Below are 19,022 nucleotides of genomic sequence, written 5' to 3'. Positions count from 1 at the left end.
TGAGTTCTAAGGCTATAGGACCGAGAGCAATCCCCCCAACATCCCGGGGTGGAGAACTTGTGTTTTCCTTATCGTGCCCTCGGATTGGTGTGTGGGATATTCCCAAGTGATGGTACCAGTGTCACGGATTTTCAAGGAAGGCACTACCACCGAAGAAGGAACATCGAAACAAAGCAGATTTATTATGCTGATATACTCTCTCGCTATCCCGGGCTCTCGCTCACTTCCCGGGATCAGCTTCCTCCCCACTCTCCAGTTCCCCAAGCCAGATTAGGGGAGGCAAAATCCATCCCTCCGCGCTCACGCATAGCCGAGCTCAGTCAGCACATCCCTCCGCCCCCTCTCCAGAACTCGGAAGTGCTCTGGCCGCTTCAGAAATCCACCGCTACCCTCACCCATCCCCGCAAGAAGGTGCCTCCTGCCCATAAACCCCAAACTAACGTGTCCCCTCCACCTCTCGTGGCTCTGTAGCAGGTACCAGAATCGTGAGCAAGTGCATGAACGTTCCACACTCCTCCCAAACCAGAGAAGTTTCCCCAAGTCCCGCCTCCCTCCAACTAACCCCCCTCCCTCGCCCACGGCCATCCTGACAACCTCTCCATCGCCGGTCCTTCTAGTCTCTGTGTAAACACTTAGGGCTTACCTGCAGTGCCCCCCCCTCTGTCTGGAGACCCCGAAACCCGCAAAATCTTAGAGGGGAGCGCAAGCTTGGGGGCGGGGAGGCAGGGAAGTCATCCCATGGGACAGTTGACCTCGAGAGGTGTGTGGGGTTGGGGGCGGGGGGCGGAGGCCTTCTCTGTTTGAGATCCTCCCCCAAGTCCACCCACCCCGCCCCTGGCTAACCCTCTCTCCTCCCCTCCCCGCGCTCAGGTTGCCCCGGGGAGCAGCGCTTGCTGCCTGGTGGGACCTGGGCTGCGGTGTGAATGGAGCAGCTGGATGTCCTAGCTCCTCCTCCTCCCCCGCCGCCAGCCCCTCTTATTTGAGCTTTAGGAAGCCGGGGGCAGCCAGGCGGCCGGGGTAAGGAGTTCAAGGCAGAGTCCACACCCAGGGGGCTCTCTCTCCAGCAGGACAATCAGCTCCCTCCTTTCCTCCTCACTGTCCTCCCACTCTCCCACTCATCTACCCACCCACCCACCCACCCAACTTATCCACCCCGGACTGAAGCCCATGAGCTGGGGCCCCGCTGTTGGTGCCTCCGCCTCCTTCCCGCCGCGACCCTGGACTTCCTACTGCCGCCGGAGCCGGCTTCCACGTGTGCCCCCGAGCCGGCGTCTCCCCGAGCGCTTCGCCCTGGGCCTTGGTGCCTGCAGCAGCCCGAGCAAGCAGGAGCGAGGGGCCCGGGCGGCACCTGGAGCAAGTTCGCTTCAGTGGGGCAGGGAGGCGAACGCCTTCAGGGGCGGCGGAGCCGGGGGTCAGCCAGCGGGGAGCAGTCCATGGGCTCCGACGTGCGGGATCTGAACGCGCTGCTGCCCGCGGTGCCCTCTCTGGGCGGCGGCGGCGGCTGCGCCTTGCCTGTGAGTGGCGCAGCGCAGTGGGCCCCGGTGCTGGACTTTGCGCCCCCGGGCGCCTCTGCCTATGGCTCCTTGAGCGCCCCCGCGCCCCCTCCTGCCCCGCCGCCGCCGCCGCCGCCACACTCCTTCATCAAGCAGGAGCCGAGCTGGGGCGGCGCCGAACCCCACGAGGAGCAGTGCCTGAGCGCCTTCACGGTCCACTTTTCTGGCCAATTCACCGGTACGGCGGGAGCCTGTCGCTATGGCCCCTTCGGTCCGCCTCCGCCCAGTCAACCGCCCTCGGGCCAGGCCAGGATGTTTCCCAACGCTCCCTACCTGCCCAGCTGCCTAGAGAGCCAGCCGACTATCCGGAACCAGGGTAAGCACCAGGGACTGCGTCTCGGGAGAGGGCAGCGCCACCCCATTCCCGAACCGGGGCAGCCCGGACAATTGTCGCTTGCTTCTGGCTCTCACCTCCTGCTTGCTTCGCTTGCGCGCATTTCGGGTTCTGGCTTCCTGAATTTGATGGGCCTCATCTGAAATGGGACGGTTCCTGAGGATCGGGAAGGTGGGGGACAGCGGTGTTGTCCCCCAAGACACCCCCCCCCCGGCCCTCACCCACTGCCTTCATGGAAAGGAAATGCTGAGGTCCTTGGGCCAAGGACTTTCATACCCAAAAAGCCTGGTACAGGGAGCCCGTGGCCTGTATAAAGATTTCCTCTCCGCTCGCTTTCTTTCCCCTGTTCCAGGCCCGATCGGGGGGGATATTTCTAAAGTGTTCGCAGGAGCCGGGAGGGACCAACTTCTGGGCTAATGAGGCATCCTATAAAGCTGGGGAAAAACGAGCGGGTAGGAGGGAAGGGTTGGTGCTGGGCCGGGAAAGGTGCCCAATAGGCAAAGATATCCGCTAGTGGTTTAAGAGATTTAATTTTCCACCATCGAGCCCCAAATCAGAGTTCCACCCTCCCAATGTCTTCTAATCCGACCTCTGGCAAGGGTCCGGAGAACCCAAGAACTGCCTTCGCAGCCAGTTCGGCGGCTCGGGCTGCCCTCACAAACTGAAATGTGAATCCGCTTGTTGATTTCGGGTTTCTCTCGGTCTTTATTTTGACCGTTTCGGGGTACTTCCTTTTCTAACGACTATCGGTTTCTAAGCACTGATTTTGAGGGGTGAAGGAGACAGATAAAAGGCTCCTGGGTATCCTTAATATAAAAAGTAATCAAGTTCCGACTGGTGACAATATTATTCAAATCTGTGTAATTAAAAACCATGTTATAACAGGGTTGCACCCGAATAGAAAAGACTCTAAAAGTTTTATCCGAAATCTGAAAACAGCCGGCGGGGCAGCAGACCCAGAACTCATTTAAGCCCGCCAACCTTTGGAAGGGAACCGAATTTTAGAGCTGGAAAGGAACTTAGAGGCTCTCTTGGTCCCACCTTTTCATTTTACAGAATAGAAAACTAAGGCCAGAGGGGTTAAATGATTTCTTAAGGCCTCGTTGGAAGGAAATATTTATTTCCCAAATATAATTCAAAGGGAGGATGCTTCACGACGTTATGGAAAACTGCTTGTGGGAGGGAAGAGGACAGAAAAGGGAACCTGAGGCTGATTTCGTGGGTCTGCCCTTTTTTGTTAATAGAGGGATGATTTTAGGTACCTCGAGGTTAAGATAGCACCCTTGGTCATCCCTATTTGAAATGATTCGTTTGCAAACGTCAAGTTAATCCAAAAGGGAAAACTGAGCGGCTTGGATTGTTGTCCTGGGGAATTCTGTATGAAAGAAATTGTGTGAGTCTGTCGTTCCAGTCTCGAAAATCCCACCTGGTTTGGGGATTTCGTTATTTCTAGAATTACTGAACTGGTGGGAATATATTCTGTGGTGGATCTTAAGGACTAATTAAATTCAGTGTCCTATTCCAAATTATTTCGACTCACTTAACCAGTGCCTGACTTTTAGTTTCTGCTCTGAAGCCTCATGACCCATAAGTGGGGAAATTCTGCACTCCCGAACCCCCACACTACTCGGAGAAACTGAAACTTGATTCAGCGTCTGAGCACAGAAGTTGCTTATTCCTTCCTTCCTTATCCCAGACTTGTTCCCTCCAAGTGGCCATTCGGATAGAGACCTAGGGGTCCTGAGAGCTGTGGATAATCTAAAAGTGGCCCTCTTTTCATGGGGAAGGCCAGAAGTCATGGGAGACCTCCCTAGTCTAGAAGTCCCTTCTTTGTCCTCCTTACCAAGTCAAGTCAGGGCCTTTTCCCATGTCAGGTTGGAGAAGAATGGAAAGAATACTACACTTAGAGTAAAAACTCCCAGTTGGAGTTTTTACAAGCTCTACTTGTTTATTAGCTGTGTATCTTTGTATAAAACAATTCACCTTAGTGCCTCAGATTTTTAAAATCAGGGCTTCTTAACTTAAGATCCACAAACTTGTTTTAAGAAACATTTTGATAATTATTTCAATAAAACTGGCTTTCTTTGTGATGTATTTTATTTTATGCATTTATCAATATAATTCTGAGAAGGGTTTTAAAGGTTTCCTCAGACTGCCAGATTGGTCCAGGACACAAAAAAGGTTAAGAGTCCCTTCACTGGATGATCTCTAATGGTCGAAATCCTTCCAGATATGAATCCTATGATTGCTCAGGGTTGAGACTTCATTCAGGAGTAGTAGGGATCGGCATTTACTGTTTCCTACAATTGAAAGAACCCCACCTTAATCTGGCACAGTTCTATTTAGCGACTTAGTCCCTAAGTCCCACTTAATTTGGGAAGGGCTCAGAAGTCCAGGTGTATGGGGTCAGGAGGCCAAAGGCAGACATCTTCAGACACCTGAGAGTTTCAGCCAGTCTGTTGCTGTGGACTAAGCATTTTTCATAAACTAGGAGACCAGGGAAGAACTGGCAAGAATTTTATTTTCTTGTATGATGGGAGAGAGAGGAGAGAGGAGAGAGGAGGGGGGAGGAGAGGAGAAGAGAATAAAAAAGAAGAGAGACAGAGAGAGAAAGAGAGAGTGGGGAAGGAAGAAAAGAAGAAAAGAAGGAAGTAAGAAAAATATCTTTTGGAGGGACTCCATCCTAGCCATTATTTTATAAGTCTAATTAAATCCCTGAACAGACATTTTACACCAGGGTGAGCCACAACCCCTTTTCCTTCTCTCCCTAACAGAGATAGAGGCCATTTCAGTTTTATTTCAGGTAATAGATGAGAAACTGGAGTTGGAGACTGAAGATCTGGGTGGAAGAGGAGAGACAGATTTCAGGATCTGATATCTCCCTTAGGCACCTGGCTATGGAGAATATTGAGTATCTGTCCTCTTGACAACTAATATACCTTGTAATATCCCTTGAGAAACCTAGGACAAGATAACTGGGCCTTCTCAGATCTCCTAGCTTTTTTCTGGGCTACTTGAAGCCTTGCCACCTAGAAGAAAGAGCTGGGATCACAGAAGGCCTAGTCCCCTCTTCTGACGAGGTTACGAAAACCTTTTTTGTACTTAGATGAACAAAATGGGTGAGTGTACTGGCTCTGTGTTCCAGACTCAAATGATTGGGTTCTTGAGTCCACTGGGGAAGGAGAAGGAAAATTGCCCTTTTTCTCCAGGGCATGGCTCACATTTCCTTCTGTCCCCTACCAGAGTGACCTTCTGCCTTGCTTTTTTTTCTCAAGAGAAGTGAGAAGGGCCCAAATCTCTGCGGAAATTTGTGCTTTCCTTCCCATGCTGAGAGATCCAATTCAGAACTGACTGAGCTCCCTTCAGAAGCTCTTGCATCTGGGACACTACCCCAGGATGTCAGAACCCATTCCCCTGAGGGTAGAGGGGTAGGGTAAAGGCCTCCAAGGGAAGGAAGAACTTTTGTGGAAGTCTGGGAGCAACTCATTTCTGCTCGATTGTTGGGAGGACACCCAAAGTTCCCTGCCCTTCCCCAAGGCCACAAAAGCAGGTCTGTGTACCATCCGGTGGCAGGAAAAAGATTTGTGTTGCCCTTTCCCTTATTTTTTATTTCACAAAACTGCAAGCTTTCCATGGAGAAGGATGCTTTTTTTCCCTTCTGGAGAGCTGGCTAGGGTATAGAGGAAGTAGCTTTGGAGTGTGAAATGTCAGGTTCCAGGACCACATCTACCACTTACTAGCTTTGTAAGCTTTGTACCTCAGTTTCCTCATCTTTAAAACTATTAAAGTATGAATCGTAGCATCGTAGAATTTCAAGGGAATTTAGCTTTTATCTAGTCCAACACCCTCATTTCACAGAGGAAGCTGAGGTCCCAGGAGATGAAGTCTTCCTCTAGGTGTATGGCTAGCTTCCTCATTGACCTCACAGAGTTGTGAAGAACGTGTTTATTAGAGAACTACGCACTATCCAAATAGAAACCACTCTTACCAATTTTCTTCTGGGTCACCTGGTTATTGGCATTAGCTAGCCCCTTGGTCTCCCTCTTCCCCCTGCCCACCACAATGACAATTCCATCTCCCTTTAAACTCAGGACTCCCTTGAAGAGGGGGTCCTTAGGACCAGAACTGACCTCCCTTTCAGCAGTAGCAGGGGAGGTGAGTTAAAATCCACTTCTCACAAAGGCAGTCAAGGCTGCTCTCAGCTTGGAGGCCCAGGCTGACCGTGGGAAAGACGTTACCTTGGCCCGCCAGTGCCTCCCTCTCTCGCCAAGAGCTGGAAAACAGAAGCTTTGCCCATTCCCTGCAAAGCAACCTCCCGTTCCCTTCCAGCTGTTATTCAGTTCTCCTCTTCCCCCCCCCCCCCAACTGAAAGATTGCTGCTGCAGCAAGCAGAAGGGCTACAAGGTTTAATCAGCCCCATTTCTGATAAGCTCTGAATTTCAACAAACCTCCTTAGCTCCAGAAATCTTCAAAATGGAATCTCCCTTATCTTTTTTGGGGAGGGGGGCTCTGAGACAGACAGGGGGACACTAAGGATAATGGGGTGCTGATGGTTGAGATGATGGGGATGGACACTACCAGAATCTTCTGATTCAGATCGATGACTGAAAGCTCATATGATTCTTTGGAAGGCTGAAGGAGGAGTGAAAGAAACTTTTTGCTGCATGTCCTCCAGGTTTTTGGTCCCCTTCAGGGCCACAGGCCTCCGGGCACAACCTTCATAAATAGGTGATGCCTTGGGGAGAGTAAGAAGCTCAGACAGGGAAGGATGCTCCACATTGAGGTGCAGGAGCTAATTCTGACCAGTCTCAGCAGGGCCTGGAAGGCAAGTTGGATGATACATGTCGGGGATCTGCCCAGAATACCCGAGCTATTGGGTAAAATGCCTTTGGAGTTCAGGGATGAGGGAATAGCCATAGGGTGCAATGAGAAGGCCATCTTGTTCTCAGTTCTTAAAAAGGGGAGGGGGAGATACAGAATAAGAATATTTCAAAACTCACCTCTTTCCTAAAATTCCTGGCTGGTGATGGCCAAATTTTGTTTGGAAATTGTGATTTGTGTCTTTAACTAGCCAGGTCACTGTGACAAAATAAGCAGATAGGAGCACAAATACTAATCCTAATCACTGGACACCTTTGCAAAGCACTTTGATTTATCTCATTTGGATTAGGGTATTCATTTAGCATATCTAGCTACTCCATAAGGACATGGAGATTCAGAAAGCTCAAATTACTTGCTTAAGATCATCGGGATAGTTTATTGAGGACCCATGTAGGGACTGATCCTGGATCCCTGTTCATCTCCTAGCATTGTAGTAGCCTACCGTATAGAACTTGTTGCAAGGCATTTAATCCAGTCCTTTGCGCACCTTGAACATTACAATTGTGATTTGGATATTTGAGGCAGAGCCCTGGGGTTCTCTGCTGCACACACCTGCTTGCTAAAGTGGGGGGACTCAGTTCTCAGCCCTGTGGATCAAGTAAAAATCTAGCTGTCCTGGGAGGCTAGCTGAAGCTAGTGGAGTTAGGGTGTTATAGTTTCAGGGAGACCCTGAATCTCTTATTCAGGGTGTCTCGCTGAGCCAGGAGCTCAGGAAGTGGGTCTAGGGAGGCACCAAAGGGTCTTCAGGCAAATTAAATGTGCTAGTTTGTTGCTTTTCTTTTTCTTGAGAGGTGGAGGGAAGATTCCTAGACGTGGAGTTAGAAGTCGGAGATTCCCTTGCTTTGAATTACCAGCTGTGGGCTTTAGCTAGGACATTCCCTCCCCCTCCCCTCACTCCCTACCTCACAATATTAAAAGGAAAAAGCTTTGTAAATGGCTACAGAAATGAGAATTAGATTTATTCTGGACTCACTGAATTTCTTTGGTACCCTGGTTAAACCCGTGCTCTGCCCCCATAAAGGACACTGTACTGGTTTTCAGGGATGAGAGGATTTGGGAGTTGAAAAGGACCTTCGAGATTAAGTCCTCCAGTTTCCTCACTTTAGAGATGGCAAAACCAAGATCCATAGAAGTGTCCTCTGAAATTCATCCAGTTATAACAGAACTTGCATTTGCACCGATTTGCATCTTGTTCCCTGTATCTGCAGTGAAAAATTCCCCATTATATATCTCCATCCTTTGTAGTAATCACTCCTTGTTCTTTCCCCCTCCCCATCTATCAGTGTCCCCCACTTTCCTTAGACCCAGATATATACAAAGCAAGAGACACACAGGGGGAGGGGATAGAGGTGGGATGAAACAGAGCCCTGAGTTCCAACAACCTTGGAAGAATGCCTTCTCTCCCTCCCTTATCCACACCCCTCCCAGATCCAGGAACTCGGGGTGGATTCTCCTATTGTCTGATATATTCTCCCACTCACTGTGCCCACAATGCCAACACACACACACACACACACACACACACACACACACACACACACACCAATTCCCACCAACAATCCAAACCTCGTTCTGCAGTTCCTACCTCCCAGCAGAGAGGAAGAGGACAAGCAACAATTGCTCTTGGTTTTTAGGTGGAAAAAACAAGTAGTAAAAATAGAAATGTCATAGGACAGCAGAGGATGCCAGATTTGGAGTTAGATGACTTAGGCCTTTGAGCAAGACATTTACCTTTTCTGAAACTCAGCTTTCTTATTTGTAAAATGAGGAAATTGGATTAGGTAGCTTCTAAGGTCCTTTCATTTCAGCTCAAAGTTTATAAATCCATGCAATAAAAGCGCTTGTTCATTTCTCCATGGCACATAATACCTAGGGAGTAAGCAAATCCAAACCAATTCAGTAAGGTGGCCTTTCTTTCATCAAGAGCTGAATCTGTGTAAAATTTTATCTCACAATTACTCTGTGGAGGAGGGGGGCATAGAAATGAGTATTATTTTTCCCATTTAATCCATGGGAACTCCAAGGTCAGGAGATCATTTGACTGGCTCCGGATCTCATACAAAACACCTGGGGAAGATGATGGGGAGCAAAGTTGGGGTTCTGGTCTCCTGGGCTAGAAACGAAGGGAAAGGTGGTCCAAATCAGAGGCAGGCTCACGGAGGAGGGCCCGAAGCCAAAACATCCCTTCCACAGCAGCTAACTTGGGGGATCCGGGTGTAAACTGTGATAAACCGAGGAGCAGCCCCCTGATAACATATACTCGGTAATTACATTAAAAAAAACATTTCGGACTTGTTTAACTGTCTCCAAGTCATTTCACTTTCTGAATCTGCTTGGTCTCGGGAAGAGCCTGGCTGTTTGATTTTGGGGAGGAGAGTAACTTTCCCCAGAAGGAGAAAGTAGTGTTTCGGTGGAGGCTTTTTAACCCTGTGGACCTGGATGTCAATCAGTTAGAAAAAAGTTGAGGAGCAGCTTTTTGAGGAGGAGGAGGACTAGACATCTCCCTTCTTCTTCCCTCCCTCCTCTCCTCTTTTCTCTCTTCCCTTCCCTTTCTCTTTTCTCTGCTCTCCCACTTTTCAACCCCTCATCCCATGCTACTTAATAGATGGTAATAGGGTAAAATGGGATGGTTTTGAACTTGTTTTACCCAATGTGGGAGGTGTACAGAGGGCGTGTCCTCATCCACCACCACTGGCTGGGGAGGGGGAATCCCGAGAGCCTCCAGCCCTAGGATGGTACCTTCCAAGGGAAGCTGGCCCCACTGATCCCTGTGCTTCTCCTTGCTGCTCCCAGGATACAGCACTGTCACTTTTGACGGAACACCCAGCTACGGACACACGCCCTCGCACCATGCAGCGCAGTTTCCCAATCACTCCTTCAAACACGAGGATCCTATTGGTCAGCAAGGCTCTTTAGGTAAGAATGAAGAGAAAAAAATATGGTCCTGCCATCCCTCAACCCAGTCTGGGTGCGGGCCATCGTGACTTAAGAAAGGGTAACGTGATGGCTGCAGAAAGAGGCCATGGGGTCCCTTTTCCTGACAACGGGGCGCCTCCTTTCAGCTCCATGGATTGGGGAGGAAAGCAAAAGATGCTTTTGATTCACCTCCTGTACTCCCAGAGCCAGGAGGAGCCATAGTTAGGTGGGATGCTAGAAAATCACAGTCAGGGTCTGCATTTGAAAACCACTTGTTTATAAAAGCTTAAAGTACGGGGTTTGCACCAGCCTAGCTAAATTTGGAGAAGCTTCAGGTATTTTTCGGGGGGAGGGAGGGAAGGAAGAGGAGAAAGCCACAGCAAGGAGAATTGGATGGAGCTTTTCGCTTTAGAGTCAGGTCGATTTGGGTTCAGTACTATCTCCGACATTGACCATAGACAATTCATTTAAGCTCTCAGTCGTCCAGGGAATACATTAAAACCTTAAACGCATTAAGTGACCCCCTTGGTGAAGGCAAGTTCCAAACCAGGAGTTCCATAAGCTGATGAAATGATAGGTTCCATTCCCTTTCCAAACTCCAACCCAACAAAGTAATGAAAAACCTTCTACTAAGGCATGGAATGGTTCAAATATGCTGGTGGGGAGGAATATCCACTTGACAAAATACTAATTTGAGGGGGATATTTTGAAGTACATTTAAAAGAATAAATAATTCAAATGCCACGGTTGTTCCCCTCCCCTCCCACCGCCCCCTTCTCTAATCCACAACAGGCAGGTGCTTCTTTTGTATTAAATCAAACCACTTACAGAGAAGATTTGAAGCCTCCAGTGGTCGGGAATACCGTGTTGAAAGGGGATGGGGGGGGGGGGAAAGGGAGGAGAGCAATGTTCTAACCCGGGGGAACCAGGACAATTTCCAAGCCTTGCCTAGAGGACAGGTAAGACCTTGTTCGGATTTTGCCCACTCCACAAAAAATCGTGATTCTGTACCCTCTCCCACCTCTCCCCTTCTACAGGAGAGCAGCAATATTCGGTGCCTCCCCCGGTCTACGGATGTCACACGCCCACCGACAGCTGCACCGGCAGCCAGGCCCTGCTGCTCCGGACTCCCTACAACAGGTAAAAAGTCTCCTCCCCTTCTCGCCCTCCCAATCCTGTCCCCATCTTGTCTTAGAAGCTGTATCCTTCCGCGAAAGAGGGACCTGCGCGCTGTCCTGGGTCCTGGGATCCAACTTGGCGCCTGTATGTAAATAGCAACGGAGTGGCAGTTTCTTGCGGGAAATGCTGGGAACTTAAGGACAATTCATTGCTTCCCCCAGTCCAGACCCCTAGAGAAAGGAGGGAAGAGGGGAGGAGGTACCCGGAGGAAGATTCAGCCTATCGAGATTTGCCTTAACCACATCCTTGAAACTCTCACACAGAAAGGAGTTTGAACAGGCTCTGGTCAAGGAAAGCTCACCTTGCTCCTTACTCCTAAATTCAGGATCTCTACTTTTGTCTTAGCATTCCCACTTTGGAGTGTTCTACATACTAACAAGGACAATAAATATGTCAACGTCAGTCTAAACATTAATCACAATAGCAATAACCAATTATCTTGTCTATGAGAACGTGATAAGGATAACAAAGATGAGACAATCATGATGATGGTGGTGGTAGTGATGGTGATGATGTTGATAATATAGGAGCATCCCTTTAATTAGAAAGATCTGGGTTCCATTTCTTACTTATACAGGTCATGTGACCCTGGGCAAATCAATTAATCCCTTCAGTGCCTCTAGTCAACTGTCTCAGACTGTGGGTCGTAGAGATATTGCTGATGGACATAATAGAGAAAGTGTCCTCTTTGGCAGTTCCCAATACCAGGGACATCACAGGTCTGGTCTCTCCCCCATTCCCACATTCATAATAACAGTGATGATGATAATGATGACGGTACTAGGGAGACAGTATTGTTCAGTGAATAGAGTTTTTGATTTGGAGTTAGCAAAACCTGCCTGATTTGATATCTGATTCTGTGTGACCCACCTTAACCTCGGAGACACCTTTTCCTCATAGTAAAATAGGTCTAATAATAACTATATACCTCCCTCTCAGGTTGTTATGAGTCTCCAAATACATAATATATGGAAAATGCTTTGCAAAATCAAAGTTATGATATGAATGTAAGCTTGTTATTTTTAATCAGGTCTGCTGAGAAAAGGCAACAGGTTTTCAATATAAACAGTCACTAATTACCAATTTGATTGAGGGAGATGAAGAGCCAGAGCTGTGTCTTATCTTAGTAACAGATTATTTTCTATAAAGCTGGCATTTTTAACCAGGAGTCCACAGAGCCAGGAGTTTTGTGAAGTTAGAAAAAATTATTTCGATATCATTACTTTCTTTTTACTTAATAGTTTTAGTTTTTTTTTTTTTTTTGCGATTACATGTAAAGATAATTTTCAACATTGATCTTTTTAAGATTTTTGAGCCCCCGATTTTTCTTCCTCCTTTTCCTCTCCTCTCACCAAAATATTAATTTCTTTTGTCATACATTGATTTTATATATATTTTTGAAAACTGTCTTTACATGTAATCGTAAAAAAAAAAATTTATTCTGAGAGGGGGTTCATAGGGTTCCCCAAACTGCTCGAGGGGTCCAGGACACAAGATAGTGCATTATTATTATTCCCATTTGACAAAGGGGGAAACTGAGTTGCTGGGACTTGTCCAGCAAACAGATAGTAAAGCGCAGAGGTCTGAGAGTTGCTTGCATACTAGCGTGACTCCCGCAGGATTCTAAGGAGACCCGGGGTGTAGTGGAAAGGAGTGGATTCTTTGAATTCGCAGTTTCTCTGGGCCTCAGTTTCTCGAGGCTGGATTAGGAGATTTCCAAGGTTCCATCCAGCTCTAACTGATGGAAGCTCTAACCTTTCTGGGAGGCTGCCTCTTCCTTTCCCTTTCGGGAACCTCGGAAGCCTTTTGGCGATCGGGCCCTCTTGGCGAGGCGCGTCTCGGGCCGCAGCTGCGCGCTCTCCCTAAGGGCCGCCTGGGAGGGTCACGGCCCAGAGAGAGGTCCAGACCGGGCCGGGGGCCGGAACAACTCGTAGGCCGTTGGCGGTGTCTGCCTCGTAGCCGCCGCCGTGGCAGGGAGGCAGCCCCAGCTCGGGCCCTTTGTCCTGCTCTCGGGAGCTTGGAGAGAAGCTTTCCTTCCCTCCTCTGCACCTCCCTCCCCCCACCTCCCCTCCCCAAAATTTATTCTTCAACTTTTGGTGAACTTGGCTTCAAGCCCGCGACTCCGATAGGGTTGCTTAGTAACTCGGGCGCAGACAGCGGGCGCAGCCAGGGACTGGAGGGGAGGAGGTGGGAATGGGGATGGGATAGGGGTGGGGGAAGCTGGGAGGAAGAGGGGAAGCGGCCGCGTAGTGTTTTCCGGCTTTCCATTGGCCTCTCATTACCTCATCGTCCCCCTCCCCCGGCTGGGGGGGGATCCTGATACTTCCCATTATCCCCCACCCCCACCCAACTCCTCTCCTTTTTGCGCGGGTGGCGGGAGGGGGGCAGAGCTGACGTCAAAGGGAAGGAGGTAGTGAGGTAATGAAGGAAGGAAAAAGGCCTGTCAGGAGAGATTGAGTGGGGGTAGGGGGACAATGACAGAGACTGGTCCTCCGGTACCTCAGGTGGGGAGCAGGGGCTCCGGGCTATTGCACCTGAGGTCCGCCCGAATCCTAGCTCTCTACGCAGTCGAGTCTGTTCTTTGCGAAGGCCACGAGGGATCTCCTATTTCTTGCCCTGGCTTAAAATGCGGCCCAATCTCGGGTTTGCAATCTATTCCATTTCGTGGGTCCAAAAGACCGTGCGGGTCTGTGCGCCGTAGTTAGCTCTCAGTAGGGAGACTCGATCGCCCACCCGCGCTGGTCCGCTCCCAGTAGATCCCCGAGGCTCGCTGCAGCTGGCGTTTGCCTTTACTACTCCTGCAGCTCGGAGAGCGCCCTCGGCTCCGCTGGCTTCTGGGTTATCCAGAAGGGAACCGGAGCAAAGCTGGGGTTCCCTATCCCCGCGGTCCATATCGGCTGTCCTTGAAAAGGCGCGAGCTCGGGAGTGTCTGCATAGTGGGGGTCGCGAAGGGCACGGCAGAGCCAGGAGTTTGCCAGTTGCCCCGGAGGGAGTGGACCCCGGCGGCAGCACCCTTAGCCCCGTGCCCAGCTCAGGCTGGAGACCCCGGGCCGGGCCCAGGATCACATTTTCGACAGCCCTTCTCCGGCCCGGCTCGGGCCTTGGGCGTGGATCCTGGCCTTTGTTCGCTCGCCCCACCTAATCCCAACCCTCCTGGCACACTCAGAGCATCCCTTTGCCATCTTCGAAGGCGCGAGATGCCGAAAGCCCCGGTGGGGGAGTGGGAGCTTGCTCCAGGGAGGAGGCGGGAGGGGGGACAGCCGGGCGCCTCTGGGGACTCCAGGGAAGGAGAAGGGATTGGAACAGGAAATCGGGCTCGGGGGAGCTGGAGGAATCTGGCGAGCCTCTGGGAAGTGTGGCTGCGACCCACTAACACACACACCCTTCCCTCCCCTCCTCCCAGCCCTTGGGACCCCGGGGGAGGGAGGTCACCTCCTCTTTCCTGCTCAGAGCCAGATCCCTTTTAATTAAAGTGATCTAGGAGGTGCCTGGGGTTTGAGTTGGACCGCTTCCAGGCCCGGGGGCGGAAGCCTTGGCTAAGGAGCCCTCAACCGAAGGAAGGGAGGATACCAATCCCTCTCCCCCAAATCCCCTCAAGGCCAGCCTGTGTCCCGAGGCTGTCTGCTTGCGTGTTGGAGGGAGCGTGTCACGCTACTGTCCAAAGCTCACAACCAGAGACTTGACTGTTCAAGGCAACTCTCCGGGATCAGTGGTCCAGACAGCTGCTAAGATATTCCTTTCTCCCTCCTCCCCCTTTGTAGCTACTATTTCTCCGAAGGGACGGCCTCACCAGCTGGGATGCTCTGGGGCCGGGGAATAAGAAAAGTTCTTATAGAAAGGATTGTTTTCTATTGAGCTGCTTCCCCCTCCCAGAATCCTTTGGTGAATACTGCTTAGCAGATTTCCTTCTCTTATGAAAGACCCCTCTCCTCAAAAAGGAGACTTTCTTTCTCCTTAGGGTAATCCTAGAGCTCAACTACTTGAATGCAATTGAAATGTCATTAAATCATGCATTTTCACCTCCCAGCGAATGACTCAGACTTCTTGTTGTTACCGTTTGGAAGTTGGCAAAGTTCAGTGAATATCTGGACTTTCAGGTTCATGGAGTCCCATTCTATCATTTGATAATTGAAGAAACTGAGACTCAAAGAAGTCTTAAATTATAGAAACATAAAATCAAGGCTTTTATTTATTTAAAGCTCGCTCCTAATTCAATTCAACAAACATTAAATTCTTAATGGGTGTCACAGGTAAGGGGCAGAGTATTAGTTCCTGGGAATACAAGGACAAAGCCAATTTAAAAGCCTTGCAATCAAAGGTCTTGTTTTTCTATAGAGGAATATAAGTGCAGAGTGAAGTCAATAGTCCAAATTTAGACCCTCCCTCAAAAAAATTACAAAATAACCTCAATAGAGAGAGTATACTAATAACTGGGCAGCGAGGTGATATTGTAAATAAAGTGGAAACCTGGAATTGGTAAGATTCATCTTCTGAGTTCAAATCTGACTTCAGATACTTACTGTATGACCTTCAGCAGTTCACTTAATTTGGCTTGCCTCAATTTCCTCACCTGTAAAGTGAACCAGAGAAGGAAATGGCAAATCACTCCAGTATCTTTACTAAGAAAATCTCAAGTAGGGTTGCAAAGAGTTAGACATAACTGAAATGGCTGAACACCATCATCCCATACTCCATGTACTCCAAAGATGTACTGGGGGTGGGACTTGCCATTTTCTTTTCCAGCTCATTTTACAGGTGAGGAAACTGAAGCAAAGAGGGGTAAGTGACTTGCCCAGGTACATAGTTAATAAGTGTTTGAAGCCACTTTTGAACTCAGGATGAATCTTCTTGACTCTAGGTTCAACACTCTGTCCACTGCACTAGTTACAGCTGAAAACAATTCTAATTGTATTATTTAAACATTTCCAGTGGCATCATTATTAGTCACATTTACCTGGTTAGTAAATGCTTATTGATTGATCGAAAAGTGGAGTAGCATTTTCACTTCAAGGAAATTCTTGGTTGAAATTCAAAATCCCTTTTTGTTTTCCCAGTCTTCCTCCCTCTTCTTTCTCAAGCAATGAGTCTCAAAATTTACATTAAATTAAATAGAAGTTTGAAGAGAGACATATATGGGAGGAATAAGTGTGAGACTCCGGGTAGGAAACATCTTCAGTCAACTTTCTGGAAGAATTAGGGATTCATAAGGGTAAAAAAGAAGGGATCTATAAGGTTTGCCAGGCTGCCAAAGGGAACCATGACATAAAAAAGTTAAGAGTTAGTGCATTTTGAAAACTTTTTCATATTAACTCCCAGAGTGAGAAATGCTGAGTATAAGGTTCCCATCTGGAAAACAAAGTCTCTACAGGGAGAGCCTCTTGTTTCCTTGGCACAGGGATGAGGATAGCCCCTGATTTCAAATCTTTCCAAGTGGAATACACCCTAATCATTCAGAGGAATGGCCCTAGGATGGAATGGGGGCAGGTACCCCATCTCCTAGAGCTAAAGCTACCCCTTTCTCAGCACCCCAACTCTGTTTATTATTAAGAGAGTGTGGCAGCATTGATTCCCACTTCTCTACCTGGGAGCTACTTCAAAACCTAAATCTACTGCTTCTCTCTTTTCTCCTAGACCTATCTCACCCCTAAAAACCTTCTGTGACTCCTTCCTTCCCTAATCTGTTGTTATTCAATCATTTCAGTTGAGACAGACTTCTCCACCCCATCTGAGGTTTTCTTAGCAAGGATATTGGAATGGTTTGCCATTTCCTTCTCCAGCTTATTTGCACAAATGAGGAAACTGAGGCAAATAGCAGTTAATTGGCTTACCTAGACTCATACAGCTAGGAAGTATCTGAGGCCATATTTGAAGTCAATCTTCCTGACTCCAGGCCCAGTGCTCTATCCATTATACTTCATAGCTGCCCTCCCCTCTCTTCAATAGCCCAAACAATAGTGTAACCCATTCTGCTTATTTCCACTGTCCATTGCTGATCCTCTTGGAGTGTTTGGAAAGATGCCAGTCAAATGAAATGATATATATAAAAGGCTTTGCAACTTTGAATCCCTTTCTAAGTTCTAGTTATGATCATCATCATCTTCATCATCATCATCATGCTCCCAATCTATGTTTGAATCACAGTCTCATGTCCCCTCCAGGTTTAAAGTCTCTGTTCTCTTTCCTCTTTCTTCCACCTCTGCTTGATCATTGCTGGTTCAGGAGTTGTGTTTTGACTTCCATCTTTGTATTCAACCACAGTAGGCACCCAATATTCCCTAACTGTTTGACTGGCGACAGCTACAGAAAAAGTTAGCGGATCCACTTCTTATGTCATCCTCCTTTTAGCACTGAGAAGCCCTACTTTCAGATACTTCAATGAACACATTATTTATCAATGACCAGTTTAAATGGAATCCTTTCTAGTTCTTATACTCCCTTTCCTCCTCCCATCTTTTGGGTATCTTGAAAGTCCAAGTTATTATTATTATTTTTTTGATATAATGTTAGCATTAGAAGGGATCATAGAACATAGAATGTCAGAGTTGGATGGGACCGGACTCAGAGAGAGGAAATGACTTTCTAAGTGACTTTGTGGCAGAATTGGGACCAGAGTCCAGGTTTACTGATATCTGGTCAAGGACTCACAGGGACATGACTTTGGAGCTGGAAGTCAACTTAAAGACCATTGATTTCAACCTCCTCATTTTATAGACAGGAAAAATAAGGCACAGACCAGTTAAATGATTTTTACTCAGGGACACATTGCTGGTCTGAGGGAGGTCTTCCTAATTCTTAATTTATATTCCATTTACTCCATCATGTTTCCAATATATCAAATTATCTCTCTACTCAAAGAAAAAATGACTGCTGGCTTGAATGTGACTACTTTTATGTTTAATTCACAACGAGTAATTTTGTTAAATGGGTGATCGCAGCAATAGATTTTTGTTTGTGTTGGTTATTATTTAATTTTATTGAAACATTTTATTCTGTACCCAATAACCATCAGCAAAAACCAAACATTCAAATGAGTAAATAAAAATGTAAAAGCCATTGCAAAAAGTCCAAAATACTTATAATGTGATTTTTAAAAAAAAAGATATGCAAACTTTTTTTTTTTTTTTGAGGAGATAGTGGATTTTATTGGTCTGGATTAGGAATTTCATTAGTGCAGAGACTTTGAGGTAGAAATTCTATCCTCCTATGCAGAAAGCAGCTCAAGAGAATTGCTTGAGGGAATTGTGAGGTTAAATTTCTAGAATGCCCAGATCTGAGATTGGTCTTCATTATCCACTACTCCATTCTTCTTCTCTTATCCTTAGTTTTAACAAAATATTATGAAAAACATCCTATTTCATTTTTTGATTTTTTTCCAGTTTATTTTTCTGCTCTTATTATTATTATTATTATTATTAACATACTTGGGTACATTATTTAGCTAATTGGTTAATCATTGTCTATATTGTTCTGATTCTTAATCTCCTCACATAAAACAACATTGAATGATATCAGAACTCTGACCAGTGCAATCAATCAACCAACAAGCATTTATTAGACACCTTCTTTGTGTTTGGAAGTGTGCTAGGTCCTGGGGAATACAGAGAAAAAGTGAGATAGTCCCTGCCCTTAAGGGACCATTTTACTAAAGGGCAGCTGGTAAAACATGCCCCTCCTCTCTTGGCAGAGAGGATAGTTTGGTAGGTTTGGAATGAGACACATCAACATATGGTTAATGTGTGTGTTTTGCTTAATTATATATTTTTATGATTCTACATAGTTCATGGAAGGGGAGAAGAACTTTACAGTTTTCTTGAATTTAAAAAAAATTCTGAATGTAAGAAATCAAATAAATATTTCCATAACAAAAGTGGAATTGAAAAAAATACAGGATTGTACCTGAGACAGCACATCTATTATGTACAATTTGATATTCCTTTTACAAAGTTATCATGACCCTTTCTTTTCTGCTCCTTTCCTTCCACCCCCATCCCGTAGCAACCTTTAGACACAAATATGTATATATGAGAAGAGGTATTATTGGGTAGCCACAGCGTACTTTAAAATAAAAACAAAAACAATAGCTATCATGTTCATTAAAGTTTGCAAAGCATTTTATGTATATAAAACCTCATTTGAGCTTTATAACAACCCTGGGAGGT

At 47.3% G+C, this 19,022-nt stretch overlaps 1 protein-coding gene across 1 annotated transcript in view; it reads left to right on the top strand.

Moving 5' to 3' along the window:
* The first annotated feature begins 738 nt into the window (after positions 1–738).
* Positions 739–19,022, top strand: part of WT1 (WT1 transcription factor) — a 64,137-nt gene continuing 45,853 nt past the window's right edge. The window contains exons 1-4 of the mRNA XM_051966761.1: positions 739–760; positions 991–1,869; positions 9,562–9,684; positions 10,722–10,824. Coding sequence (XP_051822721.1) covers positions 739–760; positions 991–1,869; positions 9,562–9,684; positions 10,722–10,824 — 1,127 coding nt within the window. The remainder of the gene's footprint in view (positions 761–990; positions 1,870–9,561; positions 9,685–10,721; positions 10,825–19,022) is intronic.

Source organism: Antechinus flavipes, chromosome 6, assembly GCF_016432865.1.
Source record: "Antechinus flavipes isolate AdamAnt ecotype Samford, QLD, Australia chromosome 6, AdamAnt_v2, whole genome shotgun sequence".
NCBI classification, from domain to species: Eukaryota; Metazoa; Chordata; class Mammalia; order Dasyuromorphia; family Dasyuridae; genus Antechinus; species Antechinus flavipes.
The sequence above is the reverse complement of the archived record's forward strand: the minus strand, read 5'-3'. Positions and strand labels throughout refer to the sequence as shown.